We start from the raw sequence: 27,246 nt of genomic DNA on the forward strand, positions 1-27,246 counted from the left end.
ACGATGTTTATTGCGGACATTGAAAAAAAACAAAAAACCTGTACCCCCCTTAATTTGTTTCATGTTTTATTTTATTTTAACTACATTAATGATATTATCTTATTTATTGATAAAAAAATTTCTAAAATTTTATTTAATTTTTTTTTCGTTTTTTAAAACTCACGTTGACTACGATGTTTTTTGCGGACACCACAGAACTGAAAAAAAAACCTGTAACCCCTTAATTTGTTTCATTTTCTATTTTATTTTAACTAAATTAAAGATATGATTTTATTTAATAATATAAAAATTTCCACATTCAATTTTTTTTTTTAAACTTACGTTGACTACGATGTTAATTGCGGACACCACAGCACTGCTCTCCACTTCCAAGACTCCATTGATGGTCAACACGTCAACAGTGAGCTCTGTGACGTCAAAAACCACCCAACACTCGACGTCACCGTCACGCGGGAAAACAACCATATTATTTGGATCCTGAAATCAAATGAATTATTTTAAGTTTTTTGTAACAACTATTTTGAAAGTGCTGTTTATTATTTTATGTCGTAAGCAGTTCATTTAAATTAAGTTGATTTTTTTGTTACCTTTTTAAATTTTATATATAACTTAAATTTAATATATTATTTTATTTATTCGCCAGAAAGACTTGGAACGGACCAACCATGTTATTTGGATCCTAAAATCGAAAGAAATATTTTCAAGCTGTTTGTACCCACGATTTTGAAAGTGCTGTGGTTCATTATTTTATGTCGTAAGCAGTTCATTTAAATTAAGTTGATTTTTTTGCTGCCTTTTTTAATTTAAAATTAATATATTATTTTATTTATTAGCCAGAAAATTTTTCGAACCGACGCGGGAAAACAACCTTATTCTTTAGTTCCTGAATTCGAAAGAAATATTTTCCGGCTGTTCGTAACAAAGGTTTTGAAACTGTTCTTTATTAGTTTTATGTCTTTAACAGATAATTAAAAAAAAAGGATTTTGTTTTCAAAATAATATATTTTTTTAAACTTTGTCAACTTAAATTTAATCTATCATTTTATTTATTCGCCCGGAAGGTTTAAAATTGTTGTTTAATAATTTTGAGTCGTGTTCCTCTTTGAAAGACGCCAGAAAAAGTTAGGTTTAGATTTTCATCAGATCGATTTTCCAAAATAAAAAATTTAAACTATATTATTTTTTTATTTTTTATTTTTTTAACGAAATTAATTTATTTGACTTATTTTTAACTAAATCAATTAATGTTCTTTTTTTCAACTAAATTATTTTTTTGTTTTTTTAAAATAAATATTTTAATTTTTTTAAACTAAATTAAAAATATCATCTTATTTATTATTAACAAAGATTTTTAAAATAAACCCACTCCGTCGAGTTCCAAGTCAAACGCCCTTGCTCAGCGGTTCATAAACTTATCAAAAATTTTTGCCAGGTGGACCCTTTGCAATTATTTTGATATTTAACGGGCCCATAAAAATGCAAAGTCAGTTGACCCATGTTTCTTGTAGTACACTAGTGCAGTACAAATGCGAACGATTCGCTAATAGCAGGTAGTAAAGCATAATAGGTGCTTTATGATGTCACAAGAGACATCATATAACACGCTACATTATCGAATAATAAAGCATAACTAAAGACTAATAATGATGACAAATAATTTAATATTTAAAAACATTGGTCAAAGCCTAATGTTCAAAAACTTAAAGACTAATTCTCATTGCGTACCCTCTGAAATTGCTGTAGGGCCTACCAAACCCAGTTAAGGAACCGCTGCCCTAGCTTTTACTTACAGTTCGGTTCACGCAAGGGTTCGACTCGTTGCTCCAAAGATGGAAGATTTCGGGACGGTTCCGGCTCGGGGGGATCTGGCTGGCGTCCGGTGGAGTCACGCAGTCCTCGTAGAAACATCTGGACAAACAGAGCCACACAGCGACGATTAAACAAGGTGAAGGTTAGAACGTTTGGAAAAATTGAACAGTAAGCGTTATCAACTAGACCAGTGGTTCTCAACCTTTTTTTCTTTCGTGGCCCATTTTCGTTGCACAAAAATTCTGCGGTCCAATAATTTTTTATGAAAGAACAAACTATAAAAAATGTTTAGAACACAAAATAGCGGAGCATATATCAAAACAGATTATTAATTCAACCGTGCATTAGTGAGGTACTTGCTTCTGAACAATAAATTTACGTTCATTTTCATTTCTTCTCAATTTCCCCCAAGCCATTATTCCTGTGGAATTAGTCATAATGACACAAATGAAACTAAATGCTTCAATAAATCTAGCTTTTTTAAATTGGTCTGTGGCCCACCTAAAACGTTTTTTAAATTATGGTAAGCTGTAAACGAAAATATATTTCAAAATTTTTTTTTTTTTTTTTTTTATCTATTACGTTTCGGTTTTCATTATTGTACGTCGAACTCCAACCTCTAACAATTACCCTAAGAGTTATTCGAAATGTACATAAAAATGCTTCCTACATCTGCATGGCGTTATAACTCATTCTAGGTCTATCTAAACCAGGGATGTCCAACCTGCGGCCCGTCTGGAATTTTTGTGCGGCCCGCTAGTCATTTTCACTCCCAAGTAGTATTTTAAACGTTCAATATTAGCCTAATTAAAATGTTCCAGTCAGCTTTTAGGGGCGCACTAATAGTATAGTATGGATAAAAAATATATATATATACAACTCTAAAGGCCCGTTATAACTCTAAAGAGTCATACTTTATCTTGAAACGTAATAGGTTTTTCGGCCCATTAAATTATTTCAAGTGTCAATGCGGCCCACTATAATAAAATTTTGGACATTCCTGATCTAAAGCCTTAATCAAATATGCTCCAAAATTTTACGAGAACTTTTGTACACTTGCAAAAACATTTAAAAACATTTTCCCCATTTTTTACCTGTAGGCGTCGATGCTGACGCTGGTGTGAGAGAAATTGGGGTCTTGGACCTCAAGAGTCGCCCTTCGTTTTCTTGAAGTCTTCGGGTAGTTAGTTCCGGCCACAACGTACTTGAAGTTCTGAGTGGCTGGATCAAAGTTCCAGTCCAGGTTTCGAAGCGAGTTAATTTCGTCGACCGATACTGTTGGCGAGTCGGCGATTTCGTATCGAGATTGGTCGTTGATGAAGATGCTAAAAATGTATAAAAATGAATTTTTTTTATCTAAATTCGAAAGTATTATCTCCTATACCGGCTGAATTTTTTAATGGGAAAATATTTACTTGTATCGGTATCTTGATGAAAAAATAAATAATTTTTTGTCAAGTATCGGTATTTTAAAAATGCTATAACTGTAAAAAAAATATCAAATATGTGAAAATATTGTATCGTGTCGGCATCTAGAAGTTGCTATAAATGTGCGAAAAAAAACAAAAAACAAAAAAAATTGTCACAATACGGTGTTTTGCATTAATAAAGATGCTGAAAAAGCAAAAAAATGTAGTAGCTTTTTCAAATGGAAAAATATTATCCAAATAAATTCATTATACTTTTAGTTAATGTTTTAATTTGGATTTCATGGAGGCTCACGACTAAGTCAATTTAATATCTACCAAATCATAACTGCTACTTTGTAGAACCAGCAATATAAAAGTAAGCGATCTTGAGCATGAATTGTTTTACTGTCAATATATAAACTTGTTTTCAACAAGAATAACTACAGTATGGTCAAACATAACAACGCTAAGCGTTTCTTGATACGTTATACTTGTTTCTGTAGCAATCTATTTTTTTAATTGGGTTTGTCGATATAGAAAGAATGTCTATCGTTTTTTTGTATGAAGCTGATGTTTAGGCTGAACTGACAAATTTAATTCAGTCAGAGGTATGTAAATGTGCTGTTTTTAAAAGAAGATCATATGAAATCTTATGACAGCAGATCATATGGACATCTCACCGATCCGGGTTCTGTTTGAACTCATGAGTGATGATGAGGAAATCATCTGGAGCGAAGTCATAGAATCGCGCGTTGTACGTGATGTTCGTGAACTGCTCACCATCACGGAACTTGTAACAATGCTCGTAGCCGTCCGTGAGAAGACCCATCCAGCCTGTCCGTGAAACAAATCGTGAGTTTGACGGCTATCATGAAAAATGCACTCATGTGAAAAAAATATCACGAAATGGTGGTTTTCATGAGCAAATACATCTAGTCTGTTCGCAAAACAAATCGTGAGTTTGACGGCCATCATGAAAAATGCACTCATATGAAAAGGAATATCATGAAAGAGTGGTTTTCGAAAAAATCTTAACCAACTAACCACACTAGTGGCTTACGTGGATTTGGTTCAAGATCTACAGTACCACAACATTCATTTAATGATATATGTGTAAATAGGCAACACACATAAATTTACAACTGTTGTCTAGCTCTTTCCAAAGACTTCAGAAAACTTCCTTTCTGAAGTCGTTTGGAAAACTTAAGGGTTAGATCACAGTTGTGGTATACTCATGTGTATATATCTTTCATCAACCTTATGAAATATCAATTTTAACCAGGCAACCATATCAGTAGATTACCAGACTTATGTGTAAACCTCTTCTAAAGACTTCAGAAAACTTGAGAATTGTTGTACACTCATGTGAATTAATGTATACATTTTTCATCGAATGAATAAACTATGAATTCGAACCAAGTAACCAAACTCGTAGTTTACCAGGTTTGTGGGTAAGCCTCTTTTTGCGATATTGAAGCGAAGTGTTTCCGAACTCGTTGCAGAATATGATGTCGTTTCCTTCCAAAGATGTCGGAATAACGTTGTTGACGGCAAAACGATGGAACCTCGATTCTGGTGTGCAGATTGCACTTGGCTGACCACTGGAATATAGCGCGCCGGTAACAACCTGTAAAAAACGTCAAATGTTTGGTACAAGGTTTTTCGTCAAATATTTGGTACATACAATTGCATAATTTAAGCAAAGGTTTCTAAATAATTTGACAAAATTTTGCGCATTTTAGTTAGAAACATGTAAAAAATATTAACTCGCCAGTGGAAACCTGCAGAAATGTAAAACCTTTCCCAAAGCTTTTTTGTAAAAAAAAATGTAAAACCTTTTCCCAAAGCTTTTTCCCAAAGCTTTTAATTTCGACCTATTTAATTGGGAAAGCATTCTATTATTTGTGGTTAAACGGTCAAAGGTAGCTAAGCACATGGTGTTGTGACGTATAAATTGTTCTGCGGCATTTGGTGTTACTACCTTAACTTCAGTATCGGATCGGATTCATTAGTTTTCAAGTTGTATGTTTCTAAGTTATTTTAGATAATTTCATCATTTATTTAAAAAAATTATCATTCTAGGCAATTTGATAAATTTTACATATTGTTTAGTTAGAAACCTGTAAAAACTAAAATATAACTCGCTAGTTGAAACGTACAAAAATGTAAGATGCGTTTACGCTATAAAATCTGTGGGGAAACAAACGATTTTTTCTGAATCGAAAAACATTCCGTAATCTAAGGATAAAGTTTTCATCAAATTATCGCGTGATGAAATATTATGAAATCCATGCTTACAAGGGCAAAATTCCTATTAATTGTCACTTAATGCAACCTAAAAAATACTAAGTGCAAACCTAAATGCTTGATTGAAAATCAATTAATTAAACTAAATAAACATAAACTTATGTCAAAACGTTTGTTCTTTTTCTAGACATTGTAACCAAAACCTACCGGGCAAGCGGTGGGGTCAAGCAAGCCTGAATGTGGCACAAGTTTTGAGAAGGCCGGTCCACCAAGCATTGATCCGTCCCTGTCTTCAATTACACCTTCGTGCTCGTATCGCCAAACAACCCTTTTCGTAACGTCGGTGAAAGACAGTCCTACAAATAAAAAAACAGTGTTTTTTTAGTTAACTATAAAAACGGGCTAGTAGTAGTACACTGGGAGCATTCGATAGATTAACCGAATCTGTCGATTAAGCAAGACTAGTTTTTCAGACTGTAAAAATTACATACAATTCGTTTCAACCACAGAGTTTTAATTGAAATTCGTAGTTTTCACTCAAATATTAAACATTCCGTTGGACAAAGTTGATATTTTTAGTAAAATGCTAATAAGTTTATATAACTAGAATTAGAGCACACAAGCAATTCACAAATTATATTAGATTTGAAATTAGCCGCATTTTGATCTAAATCATTGACTTAGAAAACTAAATTATGCATAAAAATGGAAAAGCCATTATATTCGATAAAACCGACATTTCGCTGTTACAAACGTTTCAGCAATACCTCATGCTATCATCAGTGTAAAAATACAAGTGAAGATAATAACGGTAAAACACGGGTTTAATATTTTTATTGAAATTACTAAAAAAGGCCGTGCATTGTGTTCCAAAATAGAATTATCCAATTATACAAGTCTGTATATTAACCGGACCCCTAAGGTACCTGAGACCCAGTAGTAGAATCCACCGCATTGAGTTGTGCAAGTACCGGTGATCGAAGTGACACCCATGGCCGCCCCTCTTCTATTGAAGTTGTAGAACTGAGTATCGCTCACAGTAAGACCAGGAGCAAATGGAAGGATCTGGAAAGATATAAAACGAGTTGTCCCACCAAATGGTAAGCGAAACATTGGATTATGGAAGACATTTTGGTTTCGACAGTCGAATTTAGGTTAATATAAAATAAAATTGTGCAGCTATTAGTTTGTAAAAGACATTGTTTTGTATGTATTTAAAGTAGGCCATTTTGTTATAAATAAATTCCTATACACTTATATAGACTTCATTATTGGATCAGAATTTATGCTTGATTTGCTAATTTTTGTTATGCTTGATTTTTTAATGTAATTCTTAAGAGCACAAATTAGCACTTACAATTCGCTTTAAGACTCGAATCTCGATTTTAACACATATTGCACCAAAATTTTAACAGATATCGCACCAGAATGTTAACAGATTTTACAACAGAATTTTACTCGCATAAGTTAGTTTTAAGCTTTTAATTGTTTTATCACTTAAGCTTTGTTTATTTTATTTTTTTTAATTGTAAACATTACAAATTTTCACTTACAATGCCTCTGCCGGATTCGTAGTTCGAGTCTGTGAAGTCGGTGTGACCCACAATGATGGAATTGTGGATAACGGCTCCCTTTTCTTGGCCCCATGGGGTGCCGAGAACCATCTTGATGTCCATTCCCGAATCCTCGTTGTTTACCATTACGAAGTCGTGGAATTGGATTGCTCCACATTCGACCCATTCAGCACCTTTCTCACAATTCCAGGTGGTTAAAGATCGGAACCGAGCAGGGCTTGGGTCGTTGCTGCCACAACTGGAAACAAGATTCATTTTTAAGACAAGATTATTTTAAGAAACTTTTAAAACAAGATTTATTTTAAGACAAGATTGTTTTAGGAAGAAAATTTGAAAACAGATTTCTTTTAGGACAAGATTATTTTAAGAAAACAATTTAAAAAAAATGTTTCTTCTAACACTTGATTATTTTAAGAAATAAATTTTAAAACAAGATTTTCTTTTGGGACAAGATTATTTTAGGAAAATAATTTTAAAACACGATTTTTTTCTAAATATGAACAAATCTTTCAAAAGCAAAATTTTTTTAAGACAAGATTTTAAAGCAAGATTTTTTTGAAGACAATAAGATATTTTTAAATAACATTTTTAAACAGTTTTTTTTTACACAAGATTTATTTTAAACAAGATTTTTTTGGAAACGATTTTTTAAAGCAAGATTTTTTTAAACCAAATTTTTGAGACAAATTTTTAGGACAAGAATATTTTACACAAAACTTTTTTTCAAAACAAGATTAAAAAAAACAAGAATATTTAGGGCAAGATGTTTTAAAAAAAAATGTTTTTTGTTTACGCTCCACCAATAACAAAAACTTGAAAATATATATTGATAAGGCAAAAAAATCGCTAAATAAAACCAATATTTTAACTAAAAACTGAAAACAAAACTTACATTGGAAAAAATAATATTATAAAAAAAACAGCACTTACGCTCCGCCAACCATCGGCGTGTATTTCTGGAAGATCCAGAGTCCAAACCATCCCTGTGAGTGAACAGTGTTGTTCTCGAACAGGCCAAGTTCGACGTTCCTCTGGCAAACACTGGGGGTGAAGGAGGGTCCGTCGGGGTGCTCGTGCATCCGGTACCAGAAGCCGAAGTGGGTACCCCCGGCCGCGTGATTGTGACGCAAGATGTTGTCGGGGTTGGTTACCCAGTAGGCCGCTAAATAAAATATGTTTAGTGTTAGAATTAGAGCATAATGTCTTGAGATTTAGTTCAGTGATCCTCAACTTTTGATGGCTTACGGCACAGCTGTAAAATAATTAATTAAAGCTAGAATTTTCGTTGTTGTAGTTTTAAACGTGATTTGGTAACCCAGTAGAGCGTTAGATCCATTATGTATAGTATAAGAAACGGATCATAATGGCTGGTTGTTTTGGCAAAACTTAGAATGTATATCAAAGTAGTTAACATTATGTAAACGGTTTGAATAAATCAAGATAGTTGAAAGTTGTATTTAGAGGTAGAATGAATATCAAAGCCTATATAGAAGTATGTAGTATTTTAGGTAGGTTTAAAGCCCATACAGAAATAGGTATAACATTTGATAAAGGTTTCGAATAAATCTTAAGATAATGTCTGGAGGTTGTAGTTAAACGTACAATGAATATAAAAGAAACGTTTCACTACGTCACTCACCAGGTGTGACGTCATCATTCAGTAGTGACGTGCTCTGCTTGACAAAGACAGCCAAGTTGTACTGGATGACGTTTTTCGTTTCGATTCCATCTTCAATGAAGATGGCTCCTCCCATTATGTTGTAGACGACATTGCGTTCAACAAGGAGATTGTGGGTGCCTGGTAGAAAAAAAAAGTGTTCAAGTTTCAATAAAAAAGCCTTGACTTGAGTTAATGGAGAAAAAAGGTTAAGCTTTATTAAGAATGGCTTAACTTGACTTGAGCCTTTTGGAAAAAAATTAACATGAGTTAAGGGAGAAAAAGCTGTTTAGTATTATTAAAAATAGCTTGACTTGACTTAAGGGACAAAAATTGGTTTGCTTCTTTAAAAATCGCTTTACTTGAGTTTGATTTGAGATACTTTGAAAGGTCAATTTTTGTAACTTCACTTGACCTAAGTCTTTGGAGTCAAATGGCTCCACGTAACTTAAGTCATTTGGGTTAAATGGCTTGACTTGTCTTAAGGGGAAAAGGTGATTTAGTTTTATGTCAGCGTATTACAATAACTTATTTTTTTTTGGAAAAAGTTGTTCATACTCATTGCATCCGATAAACACTTCTGTTGCTGAACTATTATATCTGTATTTAAGCTTCATTAATTGATATTTACAGCTATGGCAAAGGTTTGGTGGGACATTAGGAACTACACAGCAACATTCATCCAAATATTGGTTGCAAAGAAAACTGTTTAAAATACACTTCAAAACATAAACAGTTCTGTTGTATTACCGTGGATGGTGACAGCCCTGTTGAAAGTTTGGTGGATTGCGCAACCTCTGACGTACATGCCGCTAACGTTTCCCATCAAGTGGAAATGGATCGGGTATCTACAAAAAAAGGGTTGATGAATTGAAAGATTAAAAACAAGTTTGGGTACACTATACACGGATTTGTAATGTAGCTTGATATAATGAATCTCGCAGCCTAAAGATTCGAGTAAATCAATCCTCTTAAACAAGACGTTTCGTTCCATTTAATGTAAAATTAAGGGATCTATCATGTTTTAAAGGATGGCTGCCGTGGAGACCTCAAGGTCTTTCGTCACTTTCCCGTTAATTTATCAATTTTTTGCGTATTTTTTAAAAGCGAATTGCTATATTTTAGAGACGTAGCTATGGGGGGCGTTGGGGAATATATGTCCCCGGGCATCAGGAACGCCAAAATGAAGCTTACAAATGCCAAAATGAGGCTGCTTCTTCTTTAAATACATGTTCTATTAAAGTTTGAATTGTTTTTCCAGTAAGGTATATTACTATAAAGTAAGGTATATTATGTTAAGTGCATCTAAAGGTTGACGTACCGTCCGAGCCTGAAGGCCTGCCCGGCGTAGGTGACCTCGACGTGTTCGATGCGCGCCAGTGCTTCCTCGGAATCCGGAGCGGCAGAGTGCACCATGATAGAGGCCCCGAACTGGTCGGCTCCGACCTCCTCGCCAAAACGACCCTGTAAATGGCGGGTGAATAAATGTCAACATTAAAATACAGCGGCCTTGTAAATTTGGGGTGATCATATGCCTGCCATTGAGACAAACCGGCCCTGTAAATTTCAGGAAAACAAATTGAACGGTTTAGCCAAAGCGGCCTCGTCATTTGGGAGTTAACAAACGCAATATTCCGAAAACTACCCTGTAAATGGCGGGAAAATATATGTAAATATAAAGACAAAGCAGCCCTGTAAATGGAAAGTAAATAAAACCAGGAAATTAGCAGAAGGTGGCCCTGTAAATGACAGGTTAGTAGTTTCTATTAGTAAGACAATTCCGCCCTTTAAATTAAAGGCCCGACGAATAAAGACAAAACTTCTATTAAGGGAAGCGGCCTTGTAAATTACGGGTGAATATATGCCAGTTATTATGACAAAGCGGCCCTGTAAATTGGCAATAAATTGATGAAAACAAGATATAGCGTTCATGTAAATGTGAAAAAGCAGAAAAACAACCATTTTTGTAAAATACCGATTAAAAAAAATAGAAAATTAACCTAATCGAACTTAAATCTGAAAGCAATGGCAAACGGTAGGTACACTTAATTTTCTTTTTTATGCAAAATAAAGAAAATTGATTATATTTTTCCGCACGTACTTGGAAGCAAGTTTGAGTGGCGAACATTCCGGTGTTGAACCCGTCCTCGCATTTTTCTATCACCTCATGCCATGCTGGGTCGTTCGAGCCACGGAACTTGATGTTGCGCGTCAGTAGACCAACTTCGGCTGCAAATAAACACGATAATATGTGTCAAAAAATTATTTGTCTGGTAAAGATTTTTGTATTATGCGCTAATTTTGCAGTGTTATATTGGCAAAATTTAGATATGATACTCCATGCCAAGTTGTAGTATCGGTACTTTCCGATAATATCGGAGTCGGTGCCGATACTTGATACGAAGTGGTAGTATCGGTACTCGTCCGATAATATCGGTCAGGGACCGATTTCTGATGGTATGTTGTAGGATCGGTACTTGTCCGATAATATCGAATAGGAACTGATATACAATACCAGATGGTAGTATCGGTAATCGTCCGATAATATCGAATAGGAACTGATATACGATACCAAGTGGTAGTAATGGCACTCGTCCGATAATATCGAATAGGAACTGATATACGATACCAAGTGGTAGTATCGGTACTAGTACGATAATATCGGATCGAAACCAATACTCGACGACAAATTGTAATATTGGTACTCTGATAATGTCTTTTCAGCAAAATGACTTGACTCAAGTTAATTATTTTGGGCAAAACACTTCACTTAAGTGGACTTAAAGCATGGAAGTCTATAGGAAAACTGACTTGACTTAATCTTTTTACTATTTTAAAACATAATACAATAAAAATACTAGCAATATGTCCATTTAATGTTACCTCTAAATTGGACTGTTTTTGTTCCGTAAGTCTCGCTTATTCCCAGATGTTCGTACGTCAGCGATTCGTTGAGCGTCAAAGTGAACCCGTCTGCAGGAAATGGGGTGTAAAAGTTAACGTTTTGTTGAAATCTTTTCTGGCTTGATTTGTGTATTAGGAGAAAAGCTTGACAATCTTATAAGCTTGACGAAATAGTTTCAAAGAAGTACAAAAATTCTTTTTTTTAAAACGCATTGCTTTTTAAACTTTACTTTTTTTCTATGTCAAACATCTGTTTGAACTCAAAAAACTATCTGGTAGATTTTTATGACTCAAAAATCCCTAAATTTGCTTTTAATATACGAAATAAGCTAAGGTTGATTTTTTTTATTTTAATTTTGATAAAAGACGCAAGAACCAACTTACAATTGTTCACCATTTTTCAAGGTTATTTTTCTCTTTTCTCCGTAATATGCATTTTACCAACTTATATTAAGAGATATTTAGGAGATTTGTGCCAGTTTTTGTGTTGTGTGCTTTTTTGCTTTAGTTATAACTAACCGGCTGAAACAGCTGCGATCTGGCGAAGTTCGTTTTGCGCCTGTGAGTGACGTAACCCGGTTGACGCAATAATGATGAGATCATCGACTTTCCAGTCGACAGATTGCTGCAAGGTAATCTGAAAAACAAAGACATATGCCGTCATTACATAACTGATTTTTCAGGCTTTTTGTAACAAACACCAAGCATTTAAATAAACTTGGATCTTTGTGAGGTCACAAAAGGTCACAAATCATGATGACATCATTACGTAATTGCGTCACCAGGATGAACAGATTGTTATACCGGAAATTCGACATTTTTTAACATACCAAGCGTCTAGTTTAATTGTTTTTTTATAGCGACGTCACCAAACTTAGTTGGATGACGCGTCATCCATTTCAACAAGTAAAAAAAACGGTCAGTCAGATTAACAATTTTGAAGTTCCTGTAACATAAAACTTTAACGCGGGTCGAACTACGTCATAAATTAAACGACAAGCAAAATGACGTCATAACACATATACGTCAAGTGATGTCCGATACTTTACATTTTAATCCGAAATCAATAACCGATATTTTGGACAAAAAGTATTGCAATAGGTACCAATGACGTCATTACTATTCTCAAACACGAAAAATAGATAAAATTTAAACGTTTCAGAGAAAAATCCCGCTTTTTGCGTTAAGTTTCAAAACTTTCAGTTATTCCCAAATTATTTTTGGATACATTTACCCTTCCTGGAAATCGTCGGCTGCGATAATATCACTTTGCATCGGGTATCGGCTCCGATCCGATATTATCGGACATCCCTACATATACGTCACAAACCTCTGTTGCGCCGACGGCTGCTGTACTGTCCAGCATTGTCCAGGTGTGTAGGATAGGCTTGCCGTGCATATCAAGGGTCCCGTTTCGCACTCCCAAGGTCTTAGCGCCGTAGATTGGCAGCTCTGGTGAGCGTAGGTTGCCGTACATCACTATCTCTGCTTTGGCGGTGTGTGGGCTGTCTTCTGTTCCGATCTGGGTGAAAAGGAAAAACGTTTGGGAATGGAAAACAAGCTTTTAGTTGAAAATAAATAGAGGTTGATTTGAAACGCTCAGAATTTCTAACTAACTCCAAACTCCAGCCATTATGGTAAGATTTATTCGAAACTTTAACAAAATGCTAAATTTAATAATTTATTTAAAATAATTTTAAAAACTAATACTAAAGGTTGAGCAAAAATGTCAAATATCTTATTTAGAGGTGTAAGTAAGAAAAAAATACGGTAAAAAACAGCTACAGTTTTTTTTTTTTGACTTTAGGAATTTTAAGCGTTGGAGAATTTGAGGTAAAAAACTATTTTTTTAAATGAAACTCGATTTTAACCAGATTGCAAATCGCATTTACAAGATTCTCCGAACATTGAAGGACACAAACCTGTAGAAGGCCTCCGTTGGTGATGAGGATGTTCTCTGAGCTGAGTGTGACGTCATTCTCGTTGTCGAAGATCAGTTCTCCGCCGTCGATCAAGAGCATCTTAAGCACTGCTGTGTCGGTGTCCAGAAGAACAGTTTGGCCCTGAAGAAAAGTATCGCTTGAGCAAGTGTCTTAAACCACGAGTTGGAAAAATAAATTGCCTCTGTTTGATTTGGTCGCCGACTGCCTTAGTGTAAGTGTTTAGATTTTTTGAGATTGGTTTTAAGCGAGATTTTCCAAAAAAATTGAACTATAGGAAAGTGTTTCTCAGCCCACGGGTCGTGACCAAAAATTTGGTGGCGGTTTGACTTGATTTGGTCGTCGACTGCAGTAGTTCAAGGGTTTAGATTTTTTAAGATTGGTTTTGAGCGAGATTTCTCCAAAATTTTGAAGTACATTCTGAACCAGTTTTTTTTTAAGGTTTGGTTTGGGTGACCGCTAAGTAGTTTTAAGTGACCGCAAGTGTTTCATTTAAATACCAAAAAGTTGCAAGTCCAAAATTTGGGAAACCGCTGGAGAAATTTGGGGGACAGTTTCGGAAAACACCTTAAAAAAACACTGTTTTGAACTTGATTAACCAACTGGTCGCGACCAAAAATTCGGATGTCGTTTAATTTGGTTGGGCCCAATGCAGTATAGGTTTGAATAGTTAGATTTTTTAAGACCGGTTCAGAGCAAGATTTCTTCAAAATTTAAGAAAACTGTTGTGTTTCTAACCTTTGTTTGCCTTGCAAGAATAGTAAACAGAGTCCAAGTAAGTAACTGGTTTAATTCGAATGGGTATAACACAAGAAGGGCACGAGCATTTATAGGCGAGTAGTCGCGTAATTTACATTGCGATACAATTAACGTACAACACAAGCAATGATTACAAAACACGTGACTAGAGCACGCGGCTCAGGGGCCGCGGGCAACCTCTCGCAGGAGAACCACGTGAACACTCCATGACACCTCCCCTTTGAAAGAAACGCCTCGTTAACAGCAATATAGCTGTCGAGGCTTACGTGGGCGTTTCGAGCGTCGTGGATTGTGAGGTCCGTACTCATCTTGATTGGCTGTGGCCAAATTGGGATTTGGCAGAACCAAGGTTGGCCGCGTAGAATTCGTTGAGGGTAGAGGAGCCGGAAAGTTATTTTCTCCTGGATCAGCGTCCTCGTCGCTGGTGTAGCGAAATTGAAGTTGGTCGATATGGCGCCTCCATATCGGACCACGGGGAATCACCTTGACATTTACACTTCGACTGCCATGTCGTTTGGTTATAATAGCTGGGACCCAACGTCCATCTTTGTCTCGCTTTGGACCAAAGTATAACGCATAACAGGGATCGCCAACTTTAAACGAGTGTCGTAGTTTGTGAATGATTTCCCTTCGAGGATAGTCTTTCGATGCACATTTCATCTGCTCGCGTTGCTTTACGTGAGCTGGCGTGGGAAACAAGGTGTCGATCCGAGCACGAATTTGACGTCCGTTTAACAACTCACTCGGAGAGAAACCGTTGCTGTCAGGTGTACGTCGGTACTGGATTAAGAAATCCAATAGCGCTTCGTTGGGAGACTTCGATGACTTACGGAGAGCTTTCTTGAAAGTCTGCACAAGCCTCTCGGCAGCACCGTTTGTAGCAGGGTGATAAGGAGCACCTGTTAAATGTATAATTCCCCTTTGTTTGCAGAACTCTTGAAATTCTGCCGAAAGAAATGCTTGAGCATTATCCGAGACAATAGTGTGCGGGTACCCGAAATGCGCAAAATCCTGTTCTAGAAATTCCATAGTAGTTTTGGATGACATGGATTGCGTTCGGTGAATGCACGGATACTTAGAGTATGCGTCGATTACCACCAGCCAATTGTAGCCCATAAAATTCACTGCATGATCAATGTGAATTCTGCTCCACGGCTTCTCTGGCATCATCCACGGATGAATGACTGCTTTGGTTGGTGCGTTCTGATGCTGTGCACAAGTAGTACAACGCTGACACAATGACAATATGTCTGCATCAATATTTGGCCAGTATACGGCGGTTCGTGCCAGTTGCTTCATGCGCTGAACACCGAAATGTCCCTGGTGCAATAGCTGCAAGACTTGGGGTCGAAGGCTGAGCGGAATTACAATTCGCGATCCATAGAGCAAACATCCATGGCAAGTACTTAACGAATCGGATATTTTCCGAAACTTCTCCGCGTCATCATCAGCACTTTGATTGCATTTAGGTGGCCAGCCTTCCCTTGTAAATCGCACAACACGCGATAAGACAGAATCCACTTTGGTTTCCTTCTGGAGGGTGGCGCTATCGGCGGGCTTCACTTGTAAGCTTAATGTAGTGATGGAGCAAACGGTGTCCACGTCATCTACACTCTCCTCTCCGTCGAACGCCTCATCTTTACCTCCAGGTAAACGACTAAGTGCGTCAGCATTGCCGTGTTCTGACGTCTTTCTATACTCAATGTCATAGTTAAATTGACTGAGAAAAAGTGCCCATCTTGCGAGTCGATTTGCCGCAAGTGCCGGAGTAGGCTTGCTTGGCCCGAATAGTGCCAGTAACGGTTTGTGGTCGGTGACAAGAATAAATTTCCTCCCGAACAAGTACTGGTAAAACTTTTTCAGCGCGAAAATAATAGAAAGAGCTTCCTTTTGTATTTGACTATAGTTGCGCTGACTGGTTGAAAGCGTCTTTGAAGCATTAGAAATAGGCCTTTCAGTACCGTCAGGATAACGGTGAAATAAAACGGCGCCAATTCCAACACTTGAAGCATCACATGCAATTCCGATCGGAAGCGATGAATTGAAGTGAGTTAAAACATTATCTTCCGAAAGCCATGCTTTTAACTGATCGAAAGATTTTTGTTGAACCGCTCCCCATTTCCACGAAATGTTAGACCGGGTAAGTTGATATAAAGGTTCTGCCACTTCGGCAAAGTTGGTCGGCAGAAACTTTCCATAAAATTGAACGGACCCCAAGAATGAACGTAGAGTTGTTGCATCCTTCGGAGGTGACATATTCAATACAGCATCAAGCTTGGAACCTTTTGCAATTCCACTTTTAAACAGTGTATGCCCCAAGTATTCCACTTTGGGTTGCGCGAACACACATTTCTCCAATCGGCAGCGAAGTCCTTTGTCATGCAACCGTTGGAAAACTTGACGAAGATTACGAAGATGTTCCTCTGCACACGAACCACTAACTAAAAGATCATCCAAGTAGACAGCAACTCCTGGAAGGTCTTTTGTAAGGTCATCCATTATTTCCTGAAAATACCCTGGAGCGGAGTGTATACCGAAAGGTAAAACATTTTGCAGAAGAACTCCACGATGTGTGCTAAGAGCCAACCTTTTTCGACTTTCTGGTCCGAGACGTATCTGATTGTACGCATCAGCCAAGTCGATTTTCGTGAAGCCATATCCACCTTGCAACTTGCGTAACAAATCTTCTGGAAGCGGCAAAGGGTGGCGGTGCGTGGCCAGTTGCGGGTTTACCGTCACCGAATAGTCACCACACACGCGCAATCGACCTTTGGATTTCCCTGGAAGCGGAGTTTTGCGTATGGGTACCACAGGCGTACCCCAGTCGTTGAACTTCGTTGGAGTCCAGATTCCTTTAGTGATGCCAACATCATATGCTTGTCCCACGTCTTGCTGAAGAGCAAACGGAACTGAGCGAGCTTTACAAAACACAGGCTTCGTCGTGGATTTGAATTGTACCTCTAATTCAAAGTCCTTTAGACAACCTAACTCTTCTTTGAACAGGTCCGGAAATTGACTGCAAAGTTTCCGGCAATCCGTTTGTAACTGAATATCAGGTTGAGTATCGACAGATAAAGCACGTACGGGAACAACATCGGTAAATATCAATTTGTCCACTGATATTTTTAGAGACTGAATAGCATTTCTCCCAAGTAAATCAAGGTTCGGTATCTTAGATACGTGGAACTCTAGCGTACACTTGGTTTCGTCATATGCTGCTTCTGCCTGAAAAATACCGATTAGTGGCACTGAATGTTCTGTCGCCGAATTGAAACGGTAAGTAGGCGTCTCCAGCGTTGGACTGCCAATTCGCTTCCATGTATTAACAGATAAGAAGTTTCCGGTAGTAGCAGTATCAAGCTCCAAGCAACAAATCTTGTCTAAAACGTAAATATTGACGTCCAGCTTCGGAGTTGACCTCCCAATGCTTGAAATAGGCTTCACCGTATGAACCATGCTTAAAGGTTTTGTTGACGCCAGTTTCTTTCGACAAGCTACTTCCAAATGACCGATACGTCTGCAAAACTTGCAAGTTGAACTGCGGTGACGACATGTGGAAGCAAAATGTCCAGACTTGCCACAGCGATAGCAACACATGTTCGTCTTGGCTTTACTGTCCCTCGAAGCATAACTTGCGGCGTCCTTTGAAGACGGACTTGGCTTCGCTGCTTCGCGTACCTTTTGAACAGAGCCTCGGTTTCCATATACAGTTTCCTTCGCAACTTTAGCAGCATCCTCCGTTTGAATGGAAACTTCGATGGCTCGCGCAAAACTGAGCTCATCAGCCTTAATTTTGAAAAGTGCCTTGAGAACAGCCTCATTGCCGATCGAGCAAATCAAGCGCGTGCGAAGTGCCTCGTCCAACGGGTCTCTGATTGCCGAAAAGTCGCAAGTGGCTGCCTCAAGACGAATGCGTGCAGCCAATTCTTGAACAGTCTCACCAGGCTTCCGTTGCATATTACTCCAAAACTTGAACCGTTCCCGAATGACGAATCGCTTTGGGTCAAACTGGTTCTTCATAAAACCCTCAATGTCGCCAATAGATAGATCATTAACGCTTTTGGACGGGCTGCCCTGAAGTGCCAAGTTTGATAACAGCTTGTAAGTTGTAGGAGTTTGGTTTGTTAAGAAAACCTGAGCCTTTCGTTCGCTTGGGACCGCGTGTGCTTTGATAAACGTGCTGAACCTCGACCAATAATCATTCCATAACTCAGACGTAGAATCAAATGGATTGAAACTTGGTACTGCTGCGGATGACGTAGCTGCTTGCGGTAACCCAGCCTTTTCCACCAGAGCCATCATTACATGCATTTGTTCTTCGTGGCGTTTGGCTTGTTGCTGTAACTGTGCTTGCATGAGCTTCAGTATTTCTTCCATTGCGCAAACAAAAGTAGTTGGAAAAGTCAAACTGCGTAGATATCTCGTTCAGAAGACCTTGAATCCAATATCCTCGTCGCCAAAACTCTGTTGTGTTTCTAACCTTTGTTTGCCTTGCAAGAATAGTAAACAGAGTCCAAGTAAGTAACTGGTTTAATTCGAATGGGTATAACACAAGAAGGGCACGAGCATTTATAGGCGAGTAGTCGCGTAATTTACATTGCGATACAATTAACGTACAACACAAGCAATGATTACAAAACACGTGACTAGAGCACGCGGCTCAGGGGCCGCGGGCAACCTCTCGCAGGAGAACCACGTGAACACTCCATGACAAAAACTGTGGGAGAAATACGAAGCCAGCGCTGTAAAGCAAGTGTTTCTCAACCTATGGGATGCGACTCAAATCGGGGTTGCCGCACAATTTTATCAAAAAGTACAAATACAATTTATAACCTTTCTTGACTCTGAAATTAGATCGCTCGACGTTTTTGAATATAATTCAAAAAACAGTATAAACATAATGGTCAACACAATACTAAATAGTTGAAAAACAGCTTTTCGACGACCATTTTTGCAGCATTAAACCTAAACTGCATATAAAATAAATTAAAATACTATTGAAAGACCTTTGGAAAAACGTATGGTTTTTCAAAGACTTTTCAATACACAAATTAATTCAAAGACAATTTAAGACTTGATTAAAATAAAAATTGGCGCAACCCTGCCAATGGTTTATTGCATTTTCGCAACATCCTACCTTCTGAATAATGACAAAGTCCTGCGTGGTGGGCACAGTGGTTCCACCCCAGGTGAAGATAGACGACCAGCGATCGATATACTCAAAGTCAGCGTTGGTCTGAGTGGCGATGCCGTTCGTACCAACTTCAACCTTAACCTGTAAATAGAGACCAGTTGATAAGGTCACTGTTTCGCAGTGTTTTCAATAATCACTTGATTTGACTAACTTTTTCGATCAAATGACTTGACTTGACTTAGGTCTTTTGATCAAATGACTTGACTTAGGTCTTTTGATCAAATGACTTGACTTAGGTATTTTGAACAAATGACTTGAGTTGAGTTAGGCCTTTTGATCAAATGACTCGACTTGACTTAAGTCTTTTGACTAAATGACTTGACTTGACTTAGGTATTTTGAACAAGTGACTTGACTTGGAGAATAGAGACCGATAGATAAGGTCACCGTCTCGCAATGTTGTAATGACTTAAGTCAATATTACCTTGAGTCACTGTTTTCAAATGAGTTGACTTAACTTAAATCTTTTGACCAAAATGACTTGACTCAGGTCTTTTAGAAAAATAACTTGAATTAGACTTAAGTCATTATTTAAATTACTTGCGAATAAATTAGGTGTTTTTCATTACAATTTATTTTGAGTTTTGCACATTAAACACTTTTATTGCTGCATTTGTCTTACTTTTTAGTTGAATTGTTGCTCATAATAATCGGACGAGTTTGCCAATTTAAGCGACACCGCTCGTTCCAACCTTAACCTTAACCTATAATAGAGACCAATAAATAAGGTACAACTTCTCAACAATAGTTTGGGTTTTGAGATTATGTCAAGTCAATATGCAAGATAAGAGTTTAATAAATATAGATTTATACAAAGAAAAAACAGTAATCACCTTTGCTTTAACAGTTCCCAGATGCGAGTTTGTGTCGCAAACAATCTCGGTTGCACTGGCGCTTATGACGTCACAAACGCTCCCGTCGATCGTCACAACCGCACTTCCGCTTGCAGGCCTGTGTGACGTAACAGAACGGTCGTTTAAAACGAAAAAATAGTTTTCAGTTATCAGTTTCTAGAAGATTCTTTAAACCTTCCATTTTTGCTTTTTGCTTTAACACCAGCACAAAATGTTGCAACAAAAATGTATTTAACAAAACTTTTTTTTTAATTTTTAATTTTTTTTATCAAAATGATCGATCAAAACTAAACTTTCCTTTTTGTTTTTTAACAAAATTGAATAAGCGTAAAATAAAACTGTTGCAAAACAAGTGACAGGGTAGAACATCTAATTGACCATATAGTTTTATCCTTTTTACGTAGAATGTATAATTGAAAACAAATAATAGCAAGATTCTCATTTCAATATGAAATACTGATGCTTGATTGTTAATTTAATTTAATTTAATTTATCTTATAACTAATAATTGTTGGTTTTATAAATAATTGCAAATTGGAGATTAAACATTTAATTTCAGCGAGATAAAAAATGATAACCAAGCTACAAACGTCTCTAGGACAAAAAAACACGATTTATTAAAAAATAAAAGCTAGAAACTAGCACCATAAAAAATTAGAGATTAACACAAAAAACGTAAAACACCCAAATCCAACTAAATCATTTCCATTACCGCACAAAATAGATAAACATAAATGCCCCCCTAAAATAACAGGGATTTAGTTAAATAAAAACGTTAAAAACCAAATATATAAATAAAGTGAATCTCCCCCCCTCCCCTATGAATTAACTAACAAAAAAATAATTAGCAATTACTCCATAAAAAAATATAAATTAATTAGCAAAGAAACTTACGCGAGTTTCGTTCCAGTGATGGTTATTCTGGTTCCACCCCCGGTGCCTCCCCTTCTGGGGCTCAAACTGGTGATTGTTGGGGTGAGGGCGGAATCGTAGGTGAATCCCCCGCTGGCCACTTCACTGCTATCACCATTGCTCACAGAAACGTCACAAGATGTGGTATCTAAGAAGTTTTTTAGTTTTTATAGTTTTTTTTACGAGTTTTCGATTTTTCTACGTTTATTTTCACGTTGCTTATAGAAACGTCACATGATTGTGTGCCTAGGTAGTTTAAAGTTCTTAGTATCAACATTTTTTTTCAATTTAAGCATTTTTTGTAATTTGAATGTCAGGCTCTTTTTATAGTTTGGTTATTGATTTTTTAATTTTCTTTTTTCAAATATTATTTATTTAGTTCTGTATTAAACTCACAGAAAGATAACAAAATGTTGTACCTAAGTAGTTGTTTAAAGTTCTTACTATTACAGGTTTAAAGTTTTTGTTCTAGTTTAAGCATTTGTTTGTAATTTTAATATGTCAGGCTCTTTTTATAGCTTTTGTTTTTGATTTTTTATTATTATTTTTTTAATATTACTTATTTAATTCTCTAGTAAACTCACAGAAACGTCACAAAATGTTGAACTTTAATAGTTTAAAGTTCTCAGTATCACAAAATTTTTATTTTATTTTTTATGTTAGGCTTTTTTATATTTTGCTGAGTTTTTTTTGATTGATTTTTAAAAAAATTGCTCACAGTTGCTCAAAGAAACATCACAAGATGTTGTACCTAAGTAATTTAAACAATTTTATTGCAAATTTAATATGTTAGGCTTATTTTACAAAATTCCCTTCTTTTCGCAAGTTTTTTTGTTTTTTTTGGTTTTTTAATGTTTTTTCGTTTTTTATACGTTTTTTACTGTAGCACATTGCTTACAGAGACATTAAAACATGTTGTACCTAAGTATTTTAAGTAGTTTAAGCAACTATATTGCGATTTTAGTATGTCAAACTATATTGCGATTTTAGTATGTGGTATTTTTGTGTTTTTTTTTCGTTTGTTTAAATATTTTTTCAATGTTGGTTAAAAACTTGTAATTAACACATAATTGAAAATCGTGAGTTTTAATATTAGATAGTAGCCCTTAAAATTTTCCAGTAAGAGCTAATGAAGTTGTATCGGCGCCGATACGATATTATCGACCAAAACATATCGGAACAAAATTGAGATCAACCTACCGTCAGCAACGTTATCGTTGCTCGGCGTCATGCACGTTATGCTTGTGGGACTGACACTTGTCATATCGGTGCACACTTGGTCGCACACCTTCACCACTGAAGTGTCGGAGAAACCCTGTCCGGAAATAACCACTTGCTGTGATCCACCGTAGCTGCCTGGAGAGCGGATGAAAGCAGTGTAAATTTCGGGCGAAATAATGAAAAAGGGTAAACGACAAGAAACACTTCAAACCGTTTGTTTTGTAACCAAACTATGTTTGAAATACATGTTATTTGTGTTTTACTCCCTTAGATATTTTCGTTTTTATTTTTTTGGCATAAAAATATAGCAAGTCTATAATTTACTTAAAACATTTTCTCAAATTTTAACTGTTTTTTAATACATATCTTTTATATTTTATAGATGCTAATGGAGTCTATACAGGTAGTATACATCTTTTGCATCAAAGAGGTTATTTGATAATATAGCTTTTGCTTAACATATTATATAGACTTATCCCAATTCGAGGTATAGATTTAATTGTGTAATTCGAAATTTGAAGTAACAAACTCTTATTGCAACTAAAAAACAGTCTAAGAGCAATTCTTAATTTCTATAAGGCATAAAAACACCAAGTCTCAAGGCGTATTCTGCAATAATTACAAGTATAATTTCAGAAGGACAAAAAAACTAGATATACTATTCATGAATAAAGCACACTATTTTAAATTAGGAGAGCATATTTTTTGTTTTTCTAGCAAAAAAACAAAACAGTATATGTTGCACAGTTTATTTCATCGTTGTATTTATGTTTCCCCAACGTTCCTACTTTTAGTGCAACATTCATTAAACATAAATACAACGGTAACATAAACTGTGCAGCATATACCGTTTATTTACATTATGCGACTTTAAAAAGGCAAGATCACAGTTGTCTATACATGAGCAGTGTGCACGTATAAGAGCAATCCTTCTACTCTACAGAACATCGCAGTACATGTTTCACACGTTACTTTCTCGGTTATATTTTTTACAGTGTTCTTAGCGCAACAAGCATACCTGTGTTGGGTGCAGCTGACGACACAGTGAGTGTATAGGAGAAGTCGTTGGACACAGCGCTCAAACCTTTTCCGCTGACATGGACCTTTCATAACACAAAGTTCGGGTTAGTTACACTCATAAAACACCGAAAGCAACAGCAGACTAACCGATATAAGTAAAACAGACTAGAAAAATAACTAGCCTGCAGTGAGGTTTGAATTCACGGCATCCGGACATAAGAGGACCGTCGCTCTATACTAATTGAGCTATACAGGCTCAGAGTGGAGCCAGTCGAGAAACAATCATACGTCAATGCATATATATATATATATACATATACAAAATATCGAATATTGGTATCGAATATCGGTATTTTCAGCGATAATGTCATGAATTGACGTCACAATACAAATAAACTTCTGAAATATGCTGATTTCGGTCAAAAAATGTAAAAGTTAAATGGAGTCTAAATACATTCAGTGCAAAACCGTTTCATTTTTAATTATAATGTTTCCTTTGAAAAGCTAATTACTTCTTAAATATACACTAATATTTCCTTAGGCCCATGGACCCAGTTTAAGAGACCCCTTCTATAAAGCGATGGTATAAAATTACATAAACAATATTGTTTCAAAAATGGGGTAATTTTGTTTTTCAAAATGCGAAAGTTAACTTTTTAACAAGGTTTTACGCAAAGCAAAATATCCCATGCGGAAGAATCCTCACCGTGGTGGCTGCCGCTCCTCCCTCTCTCGCGCCCAACGTGCAACTCGCTGACGTATCGGCGGCTGACGTCACTCCGCACGCGACGTCACCGACCGTAACAGTGACGTCATCAAGGGCGTTCCCGAAACCGGATCCCGTGATGGTGATAACATCGCCGCTGACGCCTGGGATTAGAAAATTCGTCATAAAATTCAGAAATAATTTCAAGATTCGTTTCTTTTATTATGTTGAAAAAAGATAATTAGAAAGCTTTCTACTCTAGGAAAATCCTAAAAGTTTAAAAAATAATAAAAAAAACTTTCAAAAAAGGAAATTAAAAAAACTCACAAAAAAATTGAATTAAATTTTTTTAAATATTTTTCTCTGCAAAAAAGAGATTTATATAAATTAATATTATATGCAAAAAATAATAGGCGTTTAAACTGAAAGCACATACATAAAGAAGTCGCGCACTTTTTTCGATATACGTAAAAATCACACCAAACACTTGGAAAGCTTTTAAACGTTTCAATTTCATCTATTTTGCTTATTCAAGCATAGTAATGACGTAATTTGATATCGCGATACTTTTAGGTAAAAACATCGTCTATCGGTATCGGAAAAAAATATCGAACATCTCAAAATAACGGGTATTGTTTTTGTAATAAGTATCGGACATTTTAAAATATCGGGTATCGGCATCGTCAAAAGTATCGGATATCTTAAAATATCGGAATTCGTGATAAATTATCGAACATCCTAAAATATCGGTTATCGGTTTTCAAAATATCGGATATCGTATCGGAAAAAGTATCGTACATTCTTAAACAAAAAAGTGTCGTAAAAATATCGCGTTTTACAAACCTGAGGCGGGTGCGATGCTTGATATAGCTGGTGTAGCCGCAGCCGAGTATTCAAAGGCAACTGCCGGATACGCAACGTTGTTTGAGGTCACCTCAAGGTCAACCGATCCCGCCGCGTGCGCACCGCTCGTGCACACAATGCGCGCGAACGTCCTGCTTGTTACGTCACAAGCGACGCCACCAACTAGCACTTTTGTGTCATTATTGTCAACGAAGCCGTTTCCTAAACAACACCAAATGTTTATTTGGAGTGTGTGTTGTATTTGATATTGTAAAAACCACACTATGTCAAATAAAATTAAGTGTAATAGAATGATTTGGAGTTATTTTTTGATAAACAACATTATTGAAGTTTTAAATTGCTGATTATGATCGTGTGCTATGGTTAGTTTTTATTTTATTTCACTGGTGCATCATAATATAAACGACACAGTCAATAAAACAGGACGTATTAAATTTAGAGGTTTTAAAAATAAATATGAAAGCGATAATATTCGATAAAATCGACATATTTCTGTTTTTCAAACGTTTTGCTAAAACTCATACCATGACCTGTGTAAAATAAAGAGAAATACTTTCGAGTTTGCATTTATGTCGATTTTTTAGAATATTGTGGCTTTTTATATTTTTATTAAAATTGCTGCGAAAACCTCTGTAAGTTTTTAAAGGATTTTGTTAAATAAATGGATACCATGACATGTAATTTTAATATATTTCTGATGCATGTAAAAGAATGAATTAACAAAAATCTTTTTTACCGTCAATAGTTAGCACAGTTCCTCCATTGACACTGCCAGTGTTCGGTGAAACAGCATCGATTTGAGCAGTGTTTGTGACGCTTGAATCGGCATTGTTGACGAAGCTGGCGAGACCTGTGACGCAACAATGAAAAATGTTTAGTAGAGTACAGTGGTGTTTCAAATAACAAACGAGTCACTAATTTTGCAAAATCAATGTTTATAAGATATCCACGGCATTCGAATTGATTGACTGGTGGGCTATAGGCTAAATCAATCTTCATTTCGGACTTATAAAGCAAATTAACTTGGATGCTATACCACAACAGTCTATTTATAAAATCGTTAATTTTTTTCTGTAAACTAGGTATATAACATTATTCTATAATAGAACAGTGAGTTAGTAAAAAAGAACGTTTAATACTATACCAGAGCCAGAATTTCGTATTTGATGTTAAAAAGTAAGGCAAACTACTATAACAGACGCTGTATTTCGTATATTATTTCATGTTAAAAAGTCAGAATATACTATAACGTTAGAAAAAATACTGTAAAAAGTGTACAAAGCTTACCTTTTCCTGAAACCTTTACGACGACTTCGTTGCTGCCAGCTGGGTACCTTGCTACCTGGCATTGAATCTCGCTGTCAGTGACACTCGACACTACGCAGCTCTCGGTGCCAACTGTCACTGTCACAAGTGACGGGTCCTCTCCGAACCCTAAACAGTCGTTAGGTTGTTGTTTAAGATATGAGGTAAGGTTATGGTGGTTCAAATATTCTTAAAGGCAAAGCTTTGGAGTCAATTCTCTTCCCTGAACTTTTTGTAAGCGAAGAAAAAATGGGATAATATCATAAAAAGTTTGATTTTAGTTCAGGTTCTCTTTGCCTTTTGCAAAAAAAATTCTTGCTTAGAACAAATCATAATATAACTCTAACCATAAAAACTACTGGATTCGACGACCCAGTTGGGCAAACAAGTCATTTTGAAATGACTTTAGTCCCAGTCAAGTCATTTAATAAATAACTTCGGTCCAAGTAAAGTATTTTTACAAAAAATTTTGAAGTGGGTGATTGTGCAAACATTCTAAGAAAACAATGCGCCTTTATGTACGTTACATTACTTCGGGGTTTAAATATATACATTTAATATAGAAATGTCACGGCTAGTGAAAAATAAAGCCAATATTTTGAAACGCGGATAAATGTTCACACTATTTACTTGTTCCTTGGAAGGTCATGTCGGTGGTCGAAAGGTCAGCGCTTACAACGTCAGCACGTGACGTCACACTGGGAGTGGATGCGTCATTGAATTGGAAAGTGCATGTCGTACAGTTGGCGAGCATTTGGCTAAAAAAAATTGAGCGTTTAACAAATGGAATGGGACTCAAATCAATTTTTTTCAAAACAAAGACAAAATAAGGAAATCAAACATAATTATAGAAATAGATTGCATTTTGAACG

The 27,246-nt window shown here is 36.2% G+C and overlaps 1 protein-coding gene across 1 annotated transcript in view; it reads right to left on the bottom strand.

The window, feature by feature from the left end:
- The window catches only part of LOC146141607 (fibrocystin-L-like), a 93,773-nt gene that overhangs the window by 28,387 nt on the left and 38,140 nt on the right, over positions 1 to 27,246 (bottom strand). Inside the window, 27 exon segments of the mRNA XM_083390203.1 lie at positions 322 to 477; positions 1,791 to 1,908; positions 2,904 to 3,134; positions 3,899 to 4,052; positions 4,659 to 4,845; positions 5,673 to 5,821; positions 6,392 to 6,530; positions 7,019 to 7,277; positions 7,970 to 8,201; positions 8,679 to 8,837; positions 9,447 to 9,544; positions 10,018 to 10,160; positions 10,798 to 10,925; positions 11,580 to 11,669; positions 12,120 to 12,237; positions 12,931 to 13,122; positions 13,523 to 13,663; positions 19,437 to 19,574; positions 20,326 to 20,434; positions 21,241 to 21,406; positions 22,459 to 22,614; positions 23,498 to 23,582; positions 24,206 to 24,369; positions 25,049 to 25,270; positions 25,806 to 25,919; positions 26,357 to 26,503; positions 27,005 to 27,132. Of these exon segments, the coding sequence (XP_083246329.1) occupies positions 322 to 477; positions 1,791 to 1,908; positions 2,904 to 3,134; positions 3,899 to 4,052; positions 4,659 to 4,845; positions 5,673 to 5,821; positions 6,392 to 6,530; positions 7,019 to 7,277; positions 7,970 to 8,201; positions 8,679 to 8,837; positions 9,447 to 9,544; positions 10,018 to 10,160; positions 10,798 to 10,925; positions 11,580 to 11,669; positions 12,120 to 12,237; positions 12,931 to 13,122; positions 13,523 to 13,663; positions 19,437 to 19,574; positions 20,326 to 20,434; positions 21,241 to 21,406; positions 22,459 to 22,614; positions 23,498 to 23,582; positions 24,206 to 24,369; positions 25,049 to 25,270; positions 25,806 to 25,919; positions 26,357 to 26,503; positions 27,005 to 27,132 (4,123 nt within the window).

This window comes from Ascidiella aspersa, chromosome 5, assembly GCF_963924565.1.
Source record: "Ascidiella aspersa chromosome 5, kaAscAspe10.2, whole genome shotgun sequence".
Classification (NCBI taxonomy): Eukaryota; Metazoa; Chordata; class Ascidiacea; order Phlebobranchia; family Ascidiidae; genus Ascidiella; species Ascidiella aspersa.